Consider the following 17,972-nt stretch of genomic DNA (forward strand, 5'->3'; position numbering starts at 1 on the left):
ACACTAAATAATCTGGCCCCATTATCACTTCATGGGGGATGATGCTAGTTACTAGAGAGCAGTTGCACTGCATAGCATTTGTTCCACCTTTTCAAAAATCCAACCAATCTTCCACTCACCTTATTATCCAGCCCATCTCTCACAGATTTGACTACAGTGATATGACTGGAAACTATGCCAGAAGCCTGGCTGAGGTCAAGGTATACAACATCCACTGCTTTCCCCTAATCCACACAGTCAGTGATCTTATCAGAGTAGACAATCAGCTTGGCCAGGCATAATTTGTCCTTGGTGATTCCACACTAGCTGTTCCCAGTCACCTTCTAGATCTTCATGTGTTTAGAAATGCCTTCGATGATTTGCTATATAATTTTTTTCAGGGACAGAGGTGAGGCTGACTGGCCTGCAGCTCCCTGGGTCTTTCTTGAATATGAATGTGATATTTGCCTGTTTCCAGTCATCAGAACCACCCCCCCACCCACTCAACATGATCTTTTTGCTAATGACAGAGGGCAGCTTTGCAGTGACATCAGCCAGCTCCCTCGGCATCCCTGGGTGCATACTGTTTGGTATCTTGAAAATATCCAATTAGCTTAAGTGCTCCTTAACACTCTTCCCCTTCAGTGGGTAAAGGCTCATTCTCTCACACTCTGCTGGGAGGCTCAAGTACCTTGGAGATCTGAGGGCAAACTTCATTAGTACTCTCAGCCTTTTCCATGTCCCCCACCCCATTAAGCAGTGGGTCAACATTTTCTACAGCCTTGTTTTTGCTACGGATGCACTTAACAAAAGCCCTTCATGCTGCCCTTCAAATCCCTCATTAGTTTCAATTCGAGATTAGTTTTTGGTTCCCTAACTGCATTGCCACATGCTCTGGCAACATTTCTATATTCCTACTGGTTAGCTCACCCTTGCTTCCACTGTTTACTTCCTTTTTGTGTCTGAGCTCAGTCAGGAGCTCCCTCTTCATCCATGCTGGCCTTCTGCCATGCTCACTCAACCTGCTGCACATCCAAATGGACTGTTCTTGGGCTTTTAGGAAGCTTGTCCTTAAACACCAACCAGCTGGGCTCCTTTGGCCTGCAGGACAGTCTTGATCGGTCCTTGGCCTCCTCTTCGCCAGACTCAGCAAACTTAGCTCCCTGAAACTCTCCTCAAAGGTCTTGTTTTCTAGGCCCCTGAATGAATATATGCTAGCTCCCTGATGGACATTCTCTAGTTTCTCCGCATCTCTTGAAGAAGTGAGGGTGGAAGACCTCCCCAAACATGACACAGCATACCTGATGCAGCACCACCAAGCAAAGGTGGGGGAAACAACTTCCCCTGATCTGCCAGCTGCAGTTTTACTAATGTAGTCCAATATGCGGTTCACTTTATTCCCAACAGGTGAACACTGTTAGCTTATACCCACCTCATGTGCACCTTCAGGCCCTCTTCAGCAATGCTGCTGCCCAGCCAGTCAGCTCTCTGACTGTGCCAATGTATGGGGTGATTAACTAATTCCTTCTTTTTCAAAAATACAGTCTAAGTTTGCAGATGTTTTGCACATATTTGAATTTTAAAAAATAATTTCCAATTAGCGAAAATAAGAAACACAGTCAACAGAAAGTGTAGAGGATGAGGTTTAGGCAATTTCCACTTGACAGCATATAAAAATATAACAGTATTAGCCACTGCTAAGTTACTTTAAAGAATTCTCATGTTGCAAAAATAAAAAGGTGAAAGTTGCAAAATAACATATTAATGACTGACTTAAATTCTCCTTTCTGTGGCAGAATTCTCATATTAAGCTAGGCAAAACATTTCAGACAAGGTTTTCATGGACAATCACTGATTACCTGTCTTGATACTTACTGCAGCATTGCTGATCCGATTTTCAGTGTTTTAAATATGCCTGCAGTACAAGTCAATGAGATTCTGGCTTTGAAAGTATAAAATGATAAGACTGCGGTAAGCATGTTGTGGAACTTGATGCTGGCTACCTCCTCTGCAGAAAATAAGTTCCTTCCTTCCCTTTGTGCTACACTACAGGAATTATCTGCTCTAAAGATACACAATTCAGCCCTTTGCATCAAGGCCATGCTGCAGAATACTATCTTGAAGTTTTAGTATGAACAAAATAATGGGATTTTTGTGTAGTCCCTTAATTTGTGGAAGCAGCAGAACTATTTCCCCTACAATTTTCTAGAAGGAATTAGCTACATCGATGCATGTGACATTAAGATTTCATTCCAAATACTTATGGTTAAACATAGTGGCAATCAACAGAAAACAAAACCTGACTGTGAAAAGAGTCAGGCAACTTTAAACAAATATTACCAGCAAAGACTATAATACAGATGTCTCTTTTTGCAAGTTTGGGCCTTCCTACAATATTCCAACTCAGGAAAGGAGCAAAAGATTGGAAGAGTGGAAGAAGCAGTGTCGTCTCCTTTTGCTGAGGTCATGAGACTCTCAAACTTTAAACTTCTGAACCTGCTATCTTGTGGCTGGGAAGACCTGCACAGTTCTGAGACTTAGGCAACTGCTCTTAATGCAAAACAATACTGACAGGCAGGTTTGTGCCACTGCACCTCACATCCTTTCTCTTTTGAAAGAGAAGCTGATAATAAAGTTCCTCTGTCACATTATACAACTCTGAAACTGGATATGTAATTCAAATCCAATTTATGTAGATACTGGACAGCTGGCAAAAAGTATGTTGAGAGTGAAAATACATAAAACAAGACTCCTTTATTCTTTTATTTTAGGTTTGGTTTTGTTTGGTTGGGGTTTTTTTTTTTGTTTGTTTGTTTGGTTTTTTTTTACCTTGGAACCAGTAAGACCAGGCATGCCAGGAGCACCTACTAAGCCAGCTTCCCCCTGAAACAAAATGTACATAGCCATCATTTCACAGACCTAACTCATGACTGAGCTAAATTAAGAAAAACATCTGGACATGCATTGCTTCTCATTTCTTTTCTACAGAACAGCTGAATTGATTTATAGGGTTGTTTATGTCTGTTGACTTATATTTGGTTAAAATACATGTAACTTTCAAACTATCAGGCAATTAACAATTATAGATTATCTAATTATGCAGCAGATATAACTGTAGATTGCTTCAGAAAACTGGATGACAAAAAAGATTAGAGAGTTTGGATCACATGAAAATCTTTCTCAAAATTTATTTCAGGCACTAATTCAGAAAAAAAATACATCAGAAGACACTTGCATACTACACAAGTACCTAATATCCCAATATGAGTGTCACAGCTTCCACTCTCTCCCTCATACCTATTAGGTGCTTGAGCCCACATGGATCTACACTTAAACCGTTAGGTCCCACAGGGAGTCATACTTACAAAGCAGACTGCTGTTTTCTAGGCTCTGCTCAAAGAGGAGTTTCAGATCTTTCTCCCATCTTTAGGGGAGTGCCCAACCTACTTATCAGGAGGAAATGCAAATCTTGATCCTGTCAACCAGGCAGACAAAAACCTGTTTCTTCTACTTCCTACAGTGAATGTTCTGTATATACTGTTAAATTACTGTCTCCTCTACCCCATGTTTTAAAAGAGCAAAATAAGTCAGCTGTACATGTGACTATTAGTCACTCCCTGCCTGCGCCCCCCCCCCCCCCCCCCCCCCCAAATTATTTTCTTCTTGCACTGCCCATGAAAATTAAGAATCTGATGATTTGGTTTGTAAATTGTACTTAAGAAACAGGATGCTTAAAAATTATGCTCAGCAACTGAGCATAAGTACAAACAAGCACCATGTTCATCAAAAAATGTTTTAAAAGGTAACTATCCAGGCTGAGTAACATGGTAAACTTCATCTTCAATATCAGAATAAGGACTAGTTGAGCAAAATAAAAAAAAATAAAAATTAATAGTTCTGTGTGAAAGCTACAGACAATTAAATTCTGCATTTAATATTAGGCTTTCCAAGGAAGAGGTATAACCTACTAATATCTCATGTAGAATTAAAATATAAAATATTGAAGCCATTTCCTTTTCCATTCCTTCTTAGCAAAGCCTGTTAAGCAATTACAGACGTAGTGAGAACCAGGCTTTGCCAGTGAAAGTTATGAACCACCCTCCATTTACAGATTCATGAAATATACCACCTTAAAGTACATTAATTTTGGTCTCAATAAATCTAAAGTTACTCAGCTAAGTTCTGTTACAAGAATTCATCCATGCTCATATAACTTCAAGTGGGAGCTTAGAAGACTTATTAAAGGAATCTAAAATCAAATGCTTTCTCCATTCCATTCATGGGTCTTAATTCCTTGACAGAAGTTTGCCCTAGTAACTCGCATGCCATCCAATTCAGTTTTCTAGCCAAGTCAGAATTCAGAAACAAAAGAAAGTTTTGAAAGTTCACTCATTTGATTCCAAGCCAAGCAGAAGACAAATGCCTCACAGACGCAAAAAAAAGAACAGACAGAGACAAAGGAAAAACTCCAATCTCTCTTAACAACAGAAAGAGATAATAAATGAAAAATTATTCATCAAAATGATACAAGTAATTAAGCAAATAAATACAAAGCACTCATGATATAAGACAATTAAAATGCAGCTTAAAATAGCTTGTTAAAATGGCATTTTTCTGACTCCACTCATGGCATGGTTTCCAATATCTATCTTCCAGCTCCCCTCTGTAAAAATAGATGCTAGTGTGCTAGGGAAAAATTCTAATCAATCATTAAAAGTAATCCTTAGTCCTTCATTTTCTCCAGATTTACAATGTGAATTCAGAAAAATTCTTCATAGTCTAAGAGTTACCAAATAATATTTCATCTTCTCTGCCATATCGGATCACTGTAAACTAGAATAAAAACCCCACCTTCACTGTTTTTTTTTGTGGAGACAAGCCAGAGATGTTTTGCCTTGTACTGTTTCATCAGTGTTTTACAAATTATTATTCCTTCAACACAACAATGCAAAAGTAACCTCCTACATCAATACTGATTCTTATTAAATCTAAAATGATTAATGTTGTGGTTGCTTTAACTATTCTGGAATCATGCAGTGTATTTATAATCAGGGTTCTTAACGTATTTATCATTTATTGTTTTTGTAATTGCACTGCAACACCCTGTAAAATCAGGGATTCAGTTTATACCTGAAGGTTTTCAAGATAGTGTGAGATGCTTGATATGTGTATACTTCACAACTATCTTAGAATGCATTTACATTAATTTGTATACCTTGACTTCCACATTTAGCAATTTTTCTCCCTAAATAAGAATTGGGAGAAACTTGTATCAATCACTTGGAATGTGTTTTGCTATTTAGAACACTTCAGTTATTAACACATTTTATAACGGCAAACATGCTGGAACTTCATGTGATTCTCTTTATTCTGCAAAATTAAAAAATAAAATAAAACAAAAACAAATTTAAAAAAACAAGAAGCAGTCAGATTCTTCTCCATCTTCCATATGAAAACCAAACATTTTTCCTTTTATTTTTAAATTTACTGGGGCACTGTGCCAGGAGCCTGATTTACAGAACAGACTCAGTACTCCAGGGTTACTACCAAGGAAACTCATCTTAATAGAAGTGAAGTCAGCGCGGTCAAACACTACTTACTGTTTTGATAATTTATGGATATGTGCTTTCCATTACCCTAAGTATGCCAGACCCTTGGAATAATCTAATAGCCCGGTGTTTTAAAATGAGGACAACTATTTTTAGCATTACAGAAATGGAGCGGAATGTTCAACAACGTACTGTCAGAGGGCTCGGCAGCATCCTCCCGGTGGAGCTTCTACTGAGCCAGTCCACAGCCACCAGTGAGGGCAGAACCTCTCCGTGAACAAATAAAAATCCCACACCAATTATACCCCATTATATGACACCTTCCTTAGCCTACTGGAATATTTTCTTGTTTCTTTAAACAGGCTTTTGTGAATGGTTAGGATCACCCGATTGAATATTAATTACATAAAAATGCATTCAGCTGATATTTACTAAGCCTCACCTCATGAATCTCCTGGATTAGTCATGTCAGGAAGTTTCTGCTAAATATTATGACACTTTGGTTTCACTGCATTTATTAAACCTTTTTGTTCCCACTCAGTTACTGCTGAACTACCAATACTCAGCACTTGCTGGGCCTTGAAGGCCCAAGTCAGCCCCACACTTGATGCAAACTTGACCCATGTAAGCAAGCGTGAGTTCCTTCATTAAAAAAAACTATTTAAGAAAGGGCTTGGGATGGGTAAACAATTTGTTTCCTTTGCTTTGTCCTGCTTCCACAGCAGCCCCAGTGGAGCAGGTAAACAATGGTTCGCCCAAGGGGGTGAGGGCTGGTCAGAGGACTCGTGTCCTAGTGGTCGGGGCTTCTGTTGCTTTTTTATGTAGCTGCTCAGAAGAATGGCAAATGAGAACAGCCTTACTGGAATGACATAAACTGAGCTCAGAAGGCACCCATTTTTCCTTATTCCTACTCCTTCCTGATACCCACCTTTGGGACAAGTCTGACATCTGTTCAGGCACCTAAAAGTTAATACACTCCAGATTGGGTGACACTTGAAAACTTGCATGCTAACTGATGAATCAGCAGCCAGAGGCAGCCAGAGCTTCAGAGAACATGGTCACAGGACTCCTTACTCCAGACTGCACTCTCTTTAGTTGGCATTGTTTCCTTTTTTGCTATTAGCATGTCTTAAAAAGCATGCAACTCCCACAATTTCTATATTCAAATAAAGGACATATTTTACAAATAAATAGCGTAAGTTAAAAGTTTGTTTCTATATTTTGCTCCAACAAGTTATTTTCATTCATCGTAAGTCAGAGAAGTTGTTCTGAAAACCTGAGAAAAAAGGATCACTCCATTTATTTTCATGCATAACTACAGGCCTGCAAATTGTCTTTTTTATTTTTCTTTAGAAAACTGATAACAAACTGACTGAAGCCTTTGTGGTAGATGTCAAGGAGCAGTTTTTACACCATCAACAAAAATATCAGCAGAAGCAGAGCCTCTGCTGTCAGTAGGTGTTCTTTCTGCTTTTGGCAAATCCAAGTGGTATTCACTGCTATCACACGTCCTTGAAGTGACAACTACCGCCTTCTTGACCTTCTTCATCAAGAAGTTACTCCTCAGCTCAGAAGACACTTCCAGTCACCACTCTTAAATGCCAACTTACAAACAGAACAGAGCTGGACTGCAAGAAACTAAACACCAATTAGAAGGGAAAAATGAAGGCAAAATATACTATCAGCATATAACCAGGACCTTGGGTAGTTTGCCTTTAGTTCCCAAGTGTGCTGTGTGTAACCTACAACACCTCCTCCCCTCCTACAGTATTTTTTAAGATGAAACACCTTAGCATCTGTGAGGCCCTCAGGGGCTGTAATGATGAAGCTTTACAAGCAGGGGTAAAGTTCTAGGCAGTGCGGAAGAGCAGTGGAACATTATAGCCTCTCCTCATTTTGTCTCACTGTGTCCTGAAGGGATTTTACAATTTTTTTGTTTCTCTACTTTTCAGACTGCATCAAATGACCCAAATAACACCTTTTATTAATGGCCTACCATCTAGTTACATTCCTTAGTAAGACATGTAAAGAAACACACTATACTTTACTACTGATAGAAGTGGGTAATGTTAAAAATTTTTTTTTTACATTGTTATTTAAAAATACAGTGAAGACATGAATTGAACATGGGCTTGAAAACAATCCAGTTCGGTTGACCTACAACACCATATAGAGAGCAAAAAGAAAATGCAAATGAAAACCATGAGAAAATTTCCTGAAGAGTACTGATAATAAGCAAAGAGGCTTCTGGCTGCAAAAAGTTCTGATAGATTCATAACCTCTTATGGATGAAGAGTTTAGAAAATTAAGTCTAGCCAGTTGGATATTTCTGTCATCTGAAGCAAAACAGTAGAACAAATTTTGAAGTGATCGTATACTCATGGACAACTGATAGATTTTTGTAACTATGTTTTTTCTCTTACAGTAGATATGTTAAAAGAAAAAATCGCTTGACTTATACACCACATATTGATTTACTGTTAGCCCAGCCATAACATGGCATTAAAGCAAATCTGAACCCTATTAAAGTTTCAACAGAACTGGAAATTCATCTAATTGGCCTTACTAAAATAATATTTGAAATGTAATAATATTAAGTATCAGTTAAAAAGCATTCTCCGATATTAATGAATTGCTGAAGTTTTTTCAAAATAATAAAATATATTACAACTATTACACTCACCATAAAAACTGGAGCCCCAAGTTTATATTAGGAAGGTAAACAGCATAGGTCTTCCTCTTAGATCTCAGAGGCCATTCTTTACTGCAGAAATTATTATTACTATTATCATCACCACCCACTTCCATAATCTGAAGATTATGGTACAAATGTCAGTTTACACTAACGAAGATCTGTCCCACAGACCATTAACACTTATTAAGTCTCATGTCTAAGCATACAGATATGAAATGCACAAAAAGCAGTAGCAAAACTAAGGACTTAAGGTGAATTAAAAATAGACAGTAATATAGACTAGAATTTCTAATCTAGGAACTAACTCAGATCAGTACTTGTTCTGAAATACCATATTGCTGGTGTGCTTGTGTAGCCGCAAACCTCCTATCAACTACTGATAAATGAAGCAGTTAAAGATACAGTTTCCATGTCTCCATTTACACATGGAAGTTTAAGACTTTCCCAAGAAATACATCTCTTCACTTCAAAAACAATGCTGTTTGACATTTGATGTATCTTGAAGAGGTACTAATACTTGGATGAAGAGGATATACCAACCACATATCTAGGACTCCAACAGACATTTCCCAGCTGTGAATCCAGGACCAGCCAATCTAGTGTCAGCACAGGAGCCTTGGGAACTGTTCCCTAAAGGTAAGTCTCTAGGTGTACCCCATTACTATCAATTCTGAGCAACTCTGTAGGGAACAGTGGCACCTCGGCCTAGCAGAGTTGTAACTTTTCCTTTCCATCCCTTTTCTTAACCTCTTTGAGGCTTATTAGCCCTCTCCATATCCTATGTCTGGGATGCCTGACAGAAAGACACTAGTCCGCTATCCGAGGGACACAGGCTCTCTGCGTGAGTTTTTAATCATCCTTTCACTAAAACTCAATGTTTATTTAGAGAATCAACATTACTCTGACAGCCATTTCTCTGTCTGCATTCCTTTCTCATTCTTCCGACGTTCAGCAGTACTGCCAGTACACTATATTCTACAGCATGGTATTTCTTCTGAATATTTCACAACACTGGCATTACAACCCTGTTACTGTGAAGAGCTATGCATTTTTGTTAACAGTTCCTGAAGTCTCACCTTCTTCTCTCACCTATCATAGATTTAATACCGCAAAAGAAAAATGCTCAAAGTATGAAGAAATTGCAGGGGGCGGTGGAAGACAATCTGGACATAGTCATTATTACATTACACACCCTACTGAATAAGGCTCTGAGAGTTCACATTAATCAAAAGTTATTTGTAAGAGCATCCTGATACTCTACTGTTTCCACTGCTGGTTTTGCCAGCAGAGTTGCTATCACAGCAGTGACTAACAAATGCAACAAAGATCTTTGTTTCTTCTACTCTCAATTATTAAAACAAAACAAAATTCCCAAAGTGTAATTAAATAAACAGACCATTATTGAGACAATCTCTCTCTAGTTATGCAGACTGCAGTTACATTGCTTACAACATCATCAGTAAGGAATAGCATTGTACACTCTTTATTCTCATCTGTTAAGTAGTTTCCCAGCCTCGCTCTTCCCTCACAGCCTTGGGTGCATCTCTATCAACACTCTATGCTCCTCTGGGCAGGGAATTTCCTTTAGTCTAGGCTTCTGCTACACTGTACAAGAAAGTCCCAAGACCTTGTTATGTTAAGGGAAGACACATGAACACAACATGTAACAGCTCTACCCCAGCAGGCTGGCATTCTCCTTCCATGTTACATTTTGATAGAATTTTAATTCTAACAAATGGACAGCTAAATAAACATTTATTGATATTTTATTGTCAATAGCTGGAAATAAAAAGTTGCACATCTTACACACATAAAGGTAACAGGTTACAGCTACTAAATAGACTTCACTATGGATTAATTTCTCCCATGTAGTGCCTTTCTTATTACAAACTAAAATGATGTTATCTTCATTTGTAAGGGAAAATCAGGACTGCCACACACAACAAAACAGGAGCATAGTGAAAGGGGTGTTAATTCTGATTAAAAAGCATCAGCTGACTAGCTTCTCAGTATCTGTTAAAAAAAAAAAAACAAACCAAAAAAAACAAAAACCAAAAAAACCAACCCAAACTAAAAAACAACCTGGCTTGTGTGAGGTACTTGTTAAACACAAATCAAACACCTGTCAACCAGCTGGGCTGCGTGTGTCACTGCTGAGCCATCTGCAGAAATACACCCCACACCAGTTGCTTTACTTAGCATGGCCTGGGAACAAGAATCCATTAGACAGAAAGTCAACAGTGGAATTAGCAGCACTTTTTCTTTTAGTGCCCTTCCACTTACTTGTTTAAGTTCTTGTGTTTCTATTTTTGGGAGCCTCATGCCAGCGCAACAGTGCTGACTGCTGATTAGACAACACTTGGCCCAGCCTCAGCGTGTCGTGTTGATTTAATCGATTCAGACTTGAAACATGCAGTATGAATCTTAGGTGTTGATAAATACTGGCTAGCAGTGGGAATTAAAAAAAAAATCATGTTTTTTCAATACCTATGAATAATTTTACTGTATGATTAATAAGCAGGTTTTGTGTCCAACAACTCGGCACGAGTGAAAAAAAAAAGCCATTTACATGGAATTTGGAATATAAAACTTATAATTTCTAAGTTTTTGTGGGAGAGAAGTATATGCATTGACACTAAATATTAATATATTAGCTGGATTTATTTAAATAATTATATGACTTGTACAATTCACCCACCAAAAAAAAAGGGCAGAGAAGACTTAATAGTTAATAGGTCACAAGTCACAGCAGCCAACTGCATTATCTTTACCCTCTGTACAATTTGTACTATGTATACATTTTCAATTACATGAGGCTAACGATTTTTTTTTTTTATTTCCTGCACTACTAGTAATAGAATTTGTTATCCATGGAGAAAATACTGTGGGAGAAAATACTGCTGCATATAAAATAAGTAAATTGCAGTAACATAAGTTACTAATTTTTAAATTATCCTAATATAGATCAGTGATTCATCAGGTCTGAAATCTAGGATTTGGTGAAATTCAATATCTAACTCCTCAAAAGAAAACAAGCAAAACTAAGGAAAACATGTCTGACAAGCAGACATGCTGCAGTACAGTGAGAAAGTTCCTTCCTCTCTGATTAGTCCATCCCCTGCAACACACTGCTGCCAACTTTTACAACATTAAGTCTTGCAATAACAGGTATTTTTCTTAAAGCTTTACTTTCTGACGAGATATGAAAAGCTCAGAATATTAGTTTAAAAACCTACAGTCTGTAGTCTTTGCAAATAGAGGAGAAAAGAAAAAAAAAATCTATGTGCCACAGAAACCCCACAGAAAGAACCCAATAAATATAATTTAAGAACAATTGAAGAAAAATGCTCAAGCCTCCCTCCCCCCACCCTTTCGAAGTCTGTAAGGTCCTGACTGAGGCTTTGGAAACACAGTTAAGAATCCCAGAGCCAGGCAGGCTCACAGCTAGAGTATTCATGAATCTCTGATTAAGGAACAAAGAGCTGCATTTAACGACTGCATTATTTAACAACCACATTATTTTTTATTTCCACGTTACATAACACGCTAACAAAAGCCTGTCCTGCATGGCAGCGTGCCACCCTCAGTTTTGCTCCCAGCAGTCCAGACCCCTATAAAATGGACGGTGACCTCTGGTTTCTTTGGCCACACCTCACATCACAATAGCGGCCACTGCACGCCAGGCCCCCGTGACTGGCCACGGTCTGCCGGTTATTACAGTTTCCCTGCAAATACCAGAGGGTATACTCTTCCACCCCCACTCTTCTCTCACCAGTGTCACTCGCCTGAAGGAGCCCATGGCTTTGATCCTGAGCAATACAAGCATTAGCGTCTGGCTCCCAAAACACATTTGCACTTTTGTTCCACTGAGACGTACTAATCTGATTTTGAGGGAAACCACAAGAGGACAGAAGACAATGCCACAACTTTCCTCAAATGGGTTAGTTGATAGACTGAAGCACAATTCTTTTTTTCCTCAGAAAACAATGATTCTTCAATTAAAAATGAAGTCCCGGCTCACCTACAGTGCACAACCTACAGTGGTCACTAGCACCATTCCCTCCAGAATGGAAATAACACCCAAGCAGTGTCGCTGCACGGAAGGTAATTTGATTCCACAGGGCTTTCTACCGAGAACTGAACTGCTGTCGTTTAGCTTTAGGAATTGAAAAACCAGGGAGCTCAACAGTTCCTGGAGTTGTGAACTGCAAAAATCGCCTAATAAGGCAAAATAAGTCAGCACAGCAGACAGCTCTCTGGAATCAAATTTATGATCAAAGGCTATTCAAAACACTTCCTTGTAATGTGAAGAAGAGAGCGAGAGCAAGCAAGCAAGAACTATACATGCTGAAGCAATGAAACAAGTCTTGAAAAACATAATGGTCTAAAGTGTATTTGCCCAGTAAGATTTTTAGAAAGCATATTCATGCATCAGAAACCTACAGAGGGCTGCCATTTTCACATTCATCCATCTTGTAAAATCAGATGTGTGCTAATTATACACAAAGACATCACTGAAAACACAAAAAGAATACAAGAAACCTGTACCAAATTTGTTGCTGTAATAGAGGCGTCATTTCCAATGGCCAGCAATTCCCAAATTTGAGGCTTCAACACAGTGGTAATACAGTTTCTAACTGTAAAACCACTGCCCTTCTTTTTTGAGGCTGATCTATTTACTTCCTTAGCCAAAGGTAAAACCTAGCTTTAAAAAATTTGCACGGTATTTCCTATTAAAATGTTGGTTTGGCTTTACGTTCTTACAGCTCACAATTCTACTTTGAAAGCTTTCTGATGTCAAATACTTTTTCCTATATTAGTGATTATACTCTTTATCTCTGTTGGAGTCTCCAGAATAAAGCAGTAGAATTTTTCAAAAGCTGCATAACTTGCACAGTTTATGTCCACACCTGATCTAAAAATACTGAAATATAACTGCTTAGCAATGACAGGAGCTCAGAAATTGGATGGCACTGAATGAGAGACAGACAAATTGAGTAAGATGGCTGTAAGCAGTACCTATCCAGTGCTCCACATGCATTTTTGGAAGCTTTCTCAGAGATGCTGATGAGCTACTTCGGAAATATCCTGACCCCTGTCAAGGATCTGTACAGCACATGAAATGTGGAAGGCACTGTGTCCAGAGATCTTTCGAGACAGCTGCAAGGAAAAGACTGCATTACTTTAAGCTCAACACCAATGTCTCCTCAGATTTGTATATTTGCATGAGTGATTGATGCTTCAGGAGCACATGCTGAACTCACATAATAGGCCATATAACCATGCTCTTCTGCAAAGTCAAATATCCCCTGGAAAATTCTAGACAGGGTTTCCGCAGTCTAGCTGGAGCAATGGGGAAAGCAGGTTAAGGGTCACAAGGATCTTCATGATGACACAATTTGATCTGAATTTACATTTAACAAGTTTCTGATTGTGGATTTTATGATATAGCTGGCCCTGAAGACCTGACCCTGGAGTAACTCAGTACGGAGATGGGTATTAAAAGCTCTCAAAGTAATCTGAAGTCACATGCTATACTAGTACGCCATTTGTAATTTTCTTCCAAAAGTATAAGTTAGTGTATATATATTTATATCATGTTGGAAATCAACGCACTGGACATTTCTAAACCATATTTTATATTGAGCTTCTGAATTCAATATCTTCTTAATAAAAATAATCTTATAATACAGCAGTATTCAAACTCATTTTTTCAGATACCACCAAGGGAAAGGGCAGCGCTTTCCACGAGGCAATGCAAAGTGGGCTGTTCAGGAAGTGTTAACATGCCATTTTGATGCAGCACACATACCACAGATGGTATCTATATATCATGTTTTAGGAACTCTTTTACTAATCATTTCCTTACCTGTACCAAATATAAGGAGAACCCTATTACAAAAGGGTAATCAAATTTAACAAGAGTAAAATAATCAATGTTAGGTTTCAGAGTCAGTTAAAACTGAAGACAGCACACAGTGTACTTGAGAAAACTGAAGTTACAGATAACCATCTCATATATCTAAATGAGAAAAACACCACCACAAACAGCATTATATATTCTAGTCCCGTTATCTTCTAGCTCACAAAATATGTGAGTTCATGTACATTTTGTTGAGCCACCATCACAAATACATGCAAATGAACAAAAGAAGGAACAATCCTTTTAGTTACCTACTGCACAGTTTCATATAAACCCAGTCTCATCTTCATGACTCTTGATGTACAAATAGCACTCGTACAGTTTGTAAAGCTCTTGAAATGTACACTCAGTTTTTTTCCCTCTAGCCTGACTTTGAATATAAATTTAAGTTGTGTAGTGATAAACACTTTTTATTCACATAAGCATTTCTTTCTCCTTTCAGTCTGTCTAAATGTTTATTTTACAAATACACTGTGGGAGTACCCACACAGTGCAGTAGCAAATGCACAGCATATTGAAAATTTCAGTACTACTTCTGGCTTACTGTGCAAAACAACTATTTTGAAAAGCTTACTCAATATATTTAACATTTTAGGATGTCTGTTCATAAACTAGATTGCAAAGAATTAGTGCAAGAAGATACAACAGTAAAGCCAAGCCATTTGAAAGTCAAGTATTAACGTGAATTGTGTCACAAGTGTTTCACAAAACATAGTTTAAGAATCATAGATGCATCATCTCTATCACTATGAAATGTGTACCATGAACCATAAGAAAGCAATTACTGTGAAGCTTTGGATAAAGGGGAACAGGCAAAACCAGCTTAGTTTGGTAAATCTTCTGAATTTTCTGAATTACATTTCTGGCTACGTCAGTTTTATTTTTTGGAAGGTAGTGATCAAAAAAGAAGAAAAAATATTTTCGTAACAGAAGAAATAGACAAATACGGAATGGCCAAGAACAAAGACAATTACCTTCAGCAGCTTGAGTCCTTTGAGCCTTGCTGCCATCAACACATTCTCAAAAGCTTACGAGCTTTTTGGTTAGCAGCACTCGTAACACACATAAGCCAGAACTCCCCAAGAGGCTTGGTACTTTGTATCAAAGTACATGCCATGGCGGCAACCTGTCTCAGAACCGGGAACACTTTTCAAGTACACAGACATCATCCACTCCCTAAAACGCGACATGCCAAGACAGTTGAGAGGTTTATCTTGATTGCCAAGGCATCACAGATGAGGAAAAAAAACCCAAAACTAACAAAGCAAAACCCAAACAGGACTACATCACCTACACAAAACCTTTTCATTTGCAGCTTCATCGTCATGGCATTATAGACACAGAAGCAAAGAGAAGGCAAGGACTTGAGTTATCTGGTTCAGTGACACAAGCACTGCAGGAAACAGAAAAATCTCAACTACACAGAGGCAAATCAAACCCAGCTTGTTCAAGTTTACAAAAAGCTCAGGAAAGTAAAGGACAAAATGAACTCCCTCTAAATGAGAACAAATAGGTCTTGTGGCTTTTAAATTTTTTTTTCTCCTCAGAAAAGATCTAAGAACATTTTTTAAGGCTGGAATTCTTGACCTTCTACTTGTGGTTCAAAATATACGCCTCCTTAAGTTTTCAGACTATTTGTAAGGCCTAGAAGTATACTACAAAAGGAGGATCCAACACACAACAGCTTAGTGCAAAGTCTGATTGTTTCCTGGGCTGCAAGAGCAGAGAGGACAACTCTGTTCCCTCCTGATACAAAATGTATAGCAGTGAAGTTGACTGTCCTTATCTGTATCAATCCCCCAGTAGGAAAGGACTTACACAAATGCAACTGGTACGGAAGTAATAAGGCACTATGACTTCACTAAAGAAGCCTGTGGGCCTCACCAACAGAAGAGTCCTCTCACCATTTCAGTATGACAGGAACATGGAAATTAATACAAACTTTTTTAATAGGAATACTTTCTAGCAGTGTATCAACCTTGCTCAGATTACACCAGCGGTGTGACCCTGCACACAGCAATAGTGTCTGAAGACCATTCTTAGTGGCAGAGCAATCAGTTCTTCTTGTCACAATGAGGTTAGTCTAAGTGCTGGATCAGGGTTGCTCAACTTGTGGATCCTGATTTGCAGCAGATAGGCGACTGCCATCCCGCATCTTAGAGCACTGCAGTCAAAGCTTTGCTTCAGGGACAGATTTAATTTCTCAGGCCATACAGCCAGCCCTCTGTCTGCAATCCAGTTATGCTAAATGGCTTCAGAAATGTATCCAGAGATAAATTCACCTGTTAATAGCTAAAGAGTAAGCAGGCTAACACAGTACTTCCCTTGAAATGTTTCCTCTATCCTCACACACTTTGCTGAACCCTTCCAGAAGGCCAAGACATAAGGTTTCACATGTACAGAGATTCTGATTTACCACAACATTCCAGTTCTTCTTGTATCATGATTTGACAAATACCTTGAAGAAATATCCCCAGAAGGCGCTACAAATCAGTCCTGATTGCATGAAGGGGGTCACGGCAATGTATTCCATATCTTCTGGTAGCCTACAAATGAAGCCCGTTTCCTTCCAAGGGAGGACAACTGCCCTCTTATTGTGTTAGAGCTATAAACTAATACCACAAAACTCTCTCCTCTGATACTCTCAAGAATTTCTTCTGTTGCCCTAAGTAGGATCTACTATTTTAAAAATATCTCTTAAGATGGCTCCCTGGAAAAGGACAGGGATGAAGGAACTAGGTAGTTAGACATCAAATAGAGAGTCATATATGTGATGGTATCCACAGTCTACTGTGTTGTGACTTTGAGGGTCTGAGGTAGGGCTCCACAGAGACTGCATTTGATTCTTGAATCTCTGGATTGGTCAATCAGCACTGTCATACTGAATGCTTTTGCCCTGAAGGCAGATGAGGTGACAGGCATTTTGTGGTGTGTTGCCAGTCAGTGGAAACCTCATTTTTCACTTTGGCAGCTTACAAGAACTGCAGTAGCAAAATCAGCAAAACTGCAGAACCATGGCCTGAACACTCACCTGTTTTCTTTTGTGTGTTAAGGCTATTCTTATGTCACCCTAGAGTCATCAAGACTTACTTAAACTTTATTCTCTTTAGTAGCCCACAGCAGGTCTAACCTCTCAAAAAGCAGGAACCTCCTAGAAGTCTACACCACTTAGAGCTGCATCTATTAGCCAGTACAACTGTTGCAGCACCACTGCAGCATTTAGTGAACGGGAAATTATATTGTCAGCGATAATGTGTTTTACAAATGACAAAAGACTAAGTATCACATCTGGAGACAGACTGAAGATATGTGAGGTACACAATCTATTTTCACACTTTAGATCCCTGAAGCCTCACAGATTTTTCACCATTTACACAGACCTTGAAAACTAAGTGTACAACCATGGGGCATTTTCCTGGGAGATTCTCCTGGTAAGATTCTCTAAGTAATAAAGTACTTTGGATAGGATTATTCTAACTTTATTTTTTCACTAGTGTCAGGTACATTTGAGCTAAACAATTCTACAGAAACAAGCCTTCTAATAGCCAAATTTATCTTATTCTAAGGTAAACTTCTAAAATAGATCAAATGATATTGTTGCTTACTCATAGCAACATGAGTAAGATCTGCCACATATTTCATCATAGAAACATAAAACGGTTTGGGATGGTTAAGGGAGTTAAAAGATAATCTAGTTCCAACCCATCTGCCATGGTCAGGGACACCTTCCACTAGACCAGGTTGCTCAAAGCCCCATCCAACCTGGCCTTGAATGCTTCCAGGGATGGGGCATCCACAACTTCTCTGGACAACCTGTTCCAGTGCC

The 17,972-nt window shown here is 38.7% G+C and overlaps 1 protein-coding gene across 4 annotated transcripts in view; it reads right to left on the minus strand.

The window, feature by feature from the left end:
• The window catches only part of COL19A1 (collagen type XIX alpha 1 chain), a 215,218-nt gene that overhangs the window by 142,993 nt on the left and 54,253 nt on the right, over nt 1-17,972 (minus strand). For 3 of the 4 annotated variants that reach the window (XM_064447838.1, XM_064447839.1, XM_064447841.1), the window contains one exon: nt 2,809-2,862. The exons of the other annotated variant lie outside the window; for it this stretch is intronic. In XM_064447838.1, the coding sequence (XP_064303908.1) occupies nt 2,809-2,862 (54 nt within the window). The remainder of the gene's footprint in view (nt 1-2,808; nt 2,863-17,972) is intronic. 4 annotated transcript variants of the gene reach the window in all.

This window comes from Phalacrocorax carbo, chromosome 3 (genome assembly GCF_963921805.1).
Source record: "Phalacrocorax carbo chromosome 3, bPhaCar2.1, whole genome shotgun sequence".
NCBI lineage: Eukaryota > Metazoa > Chordata > Aves > Suliformes > Phalacrocoracidae > Phalacrocorax > Phalacrocorax carbo.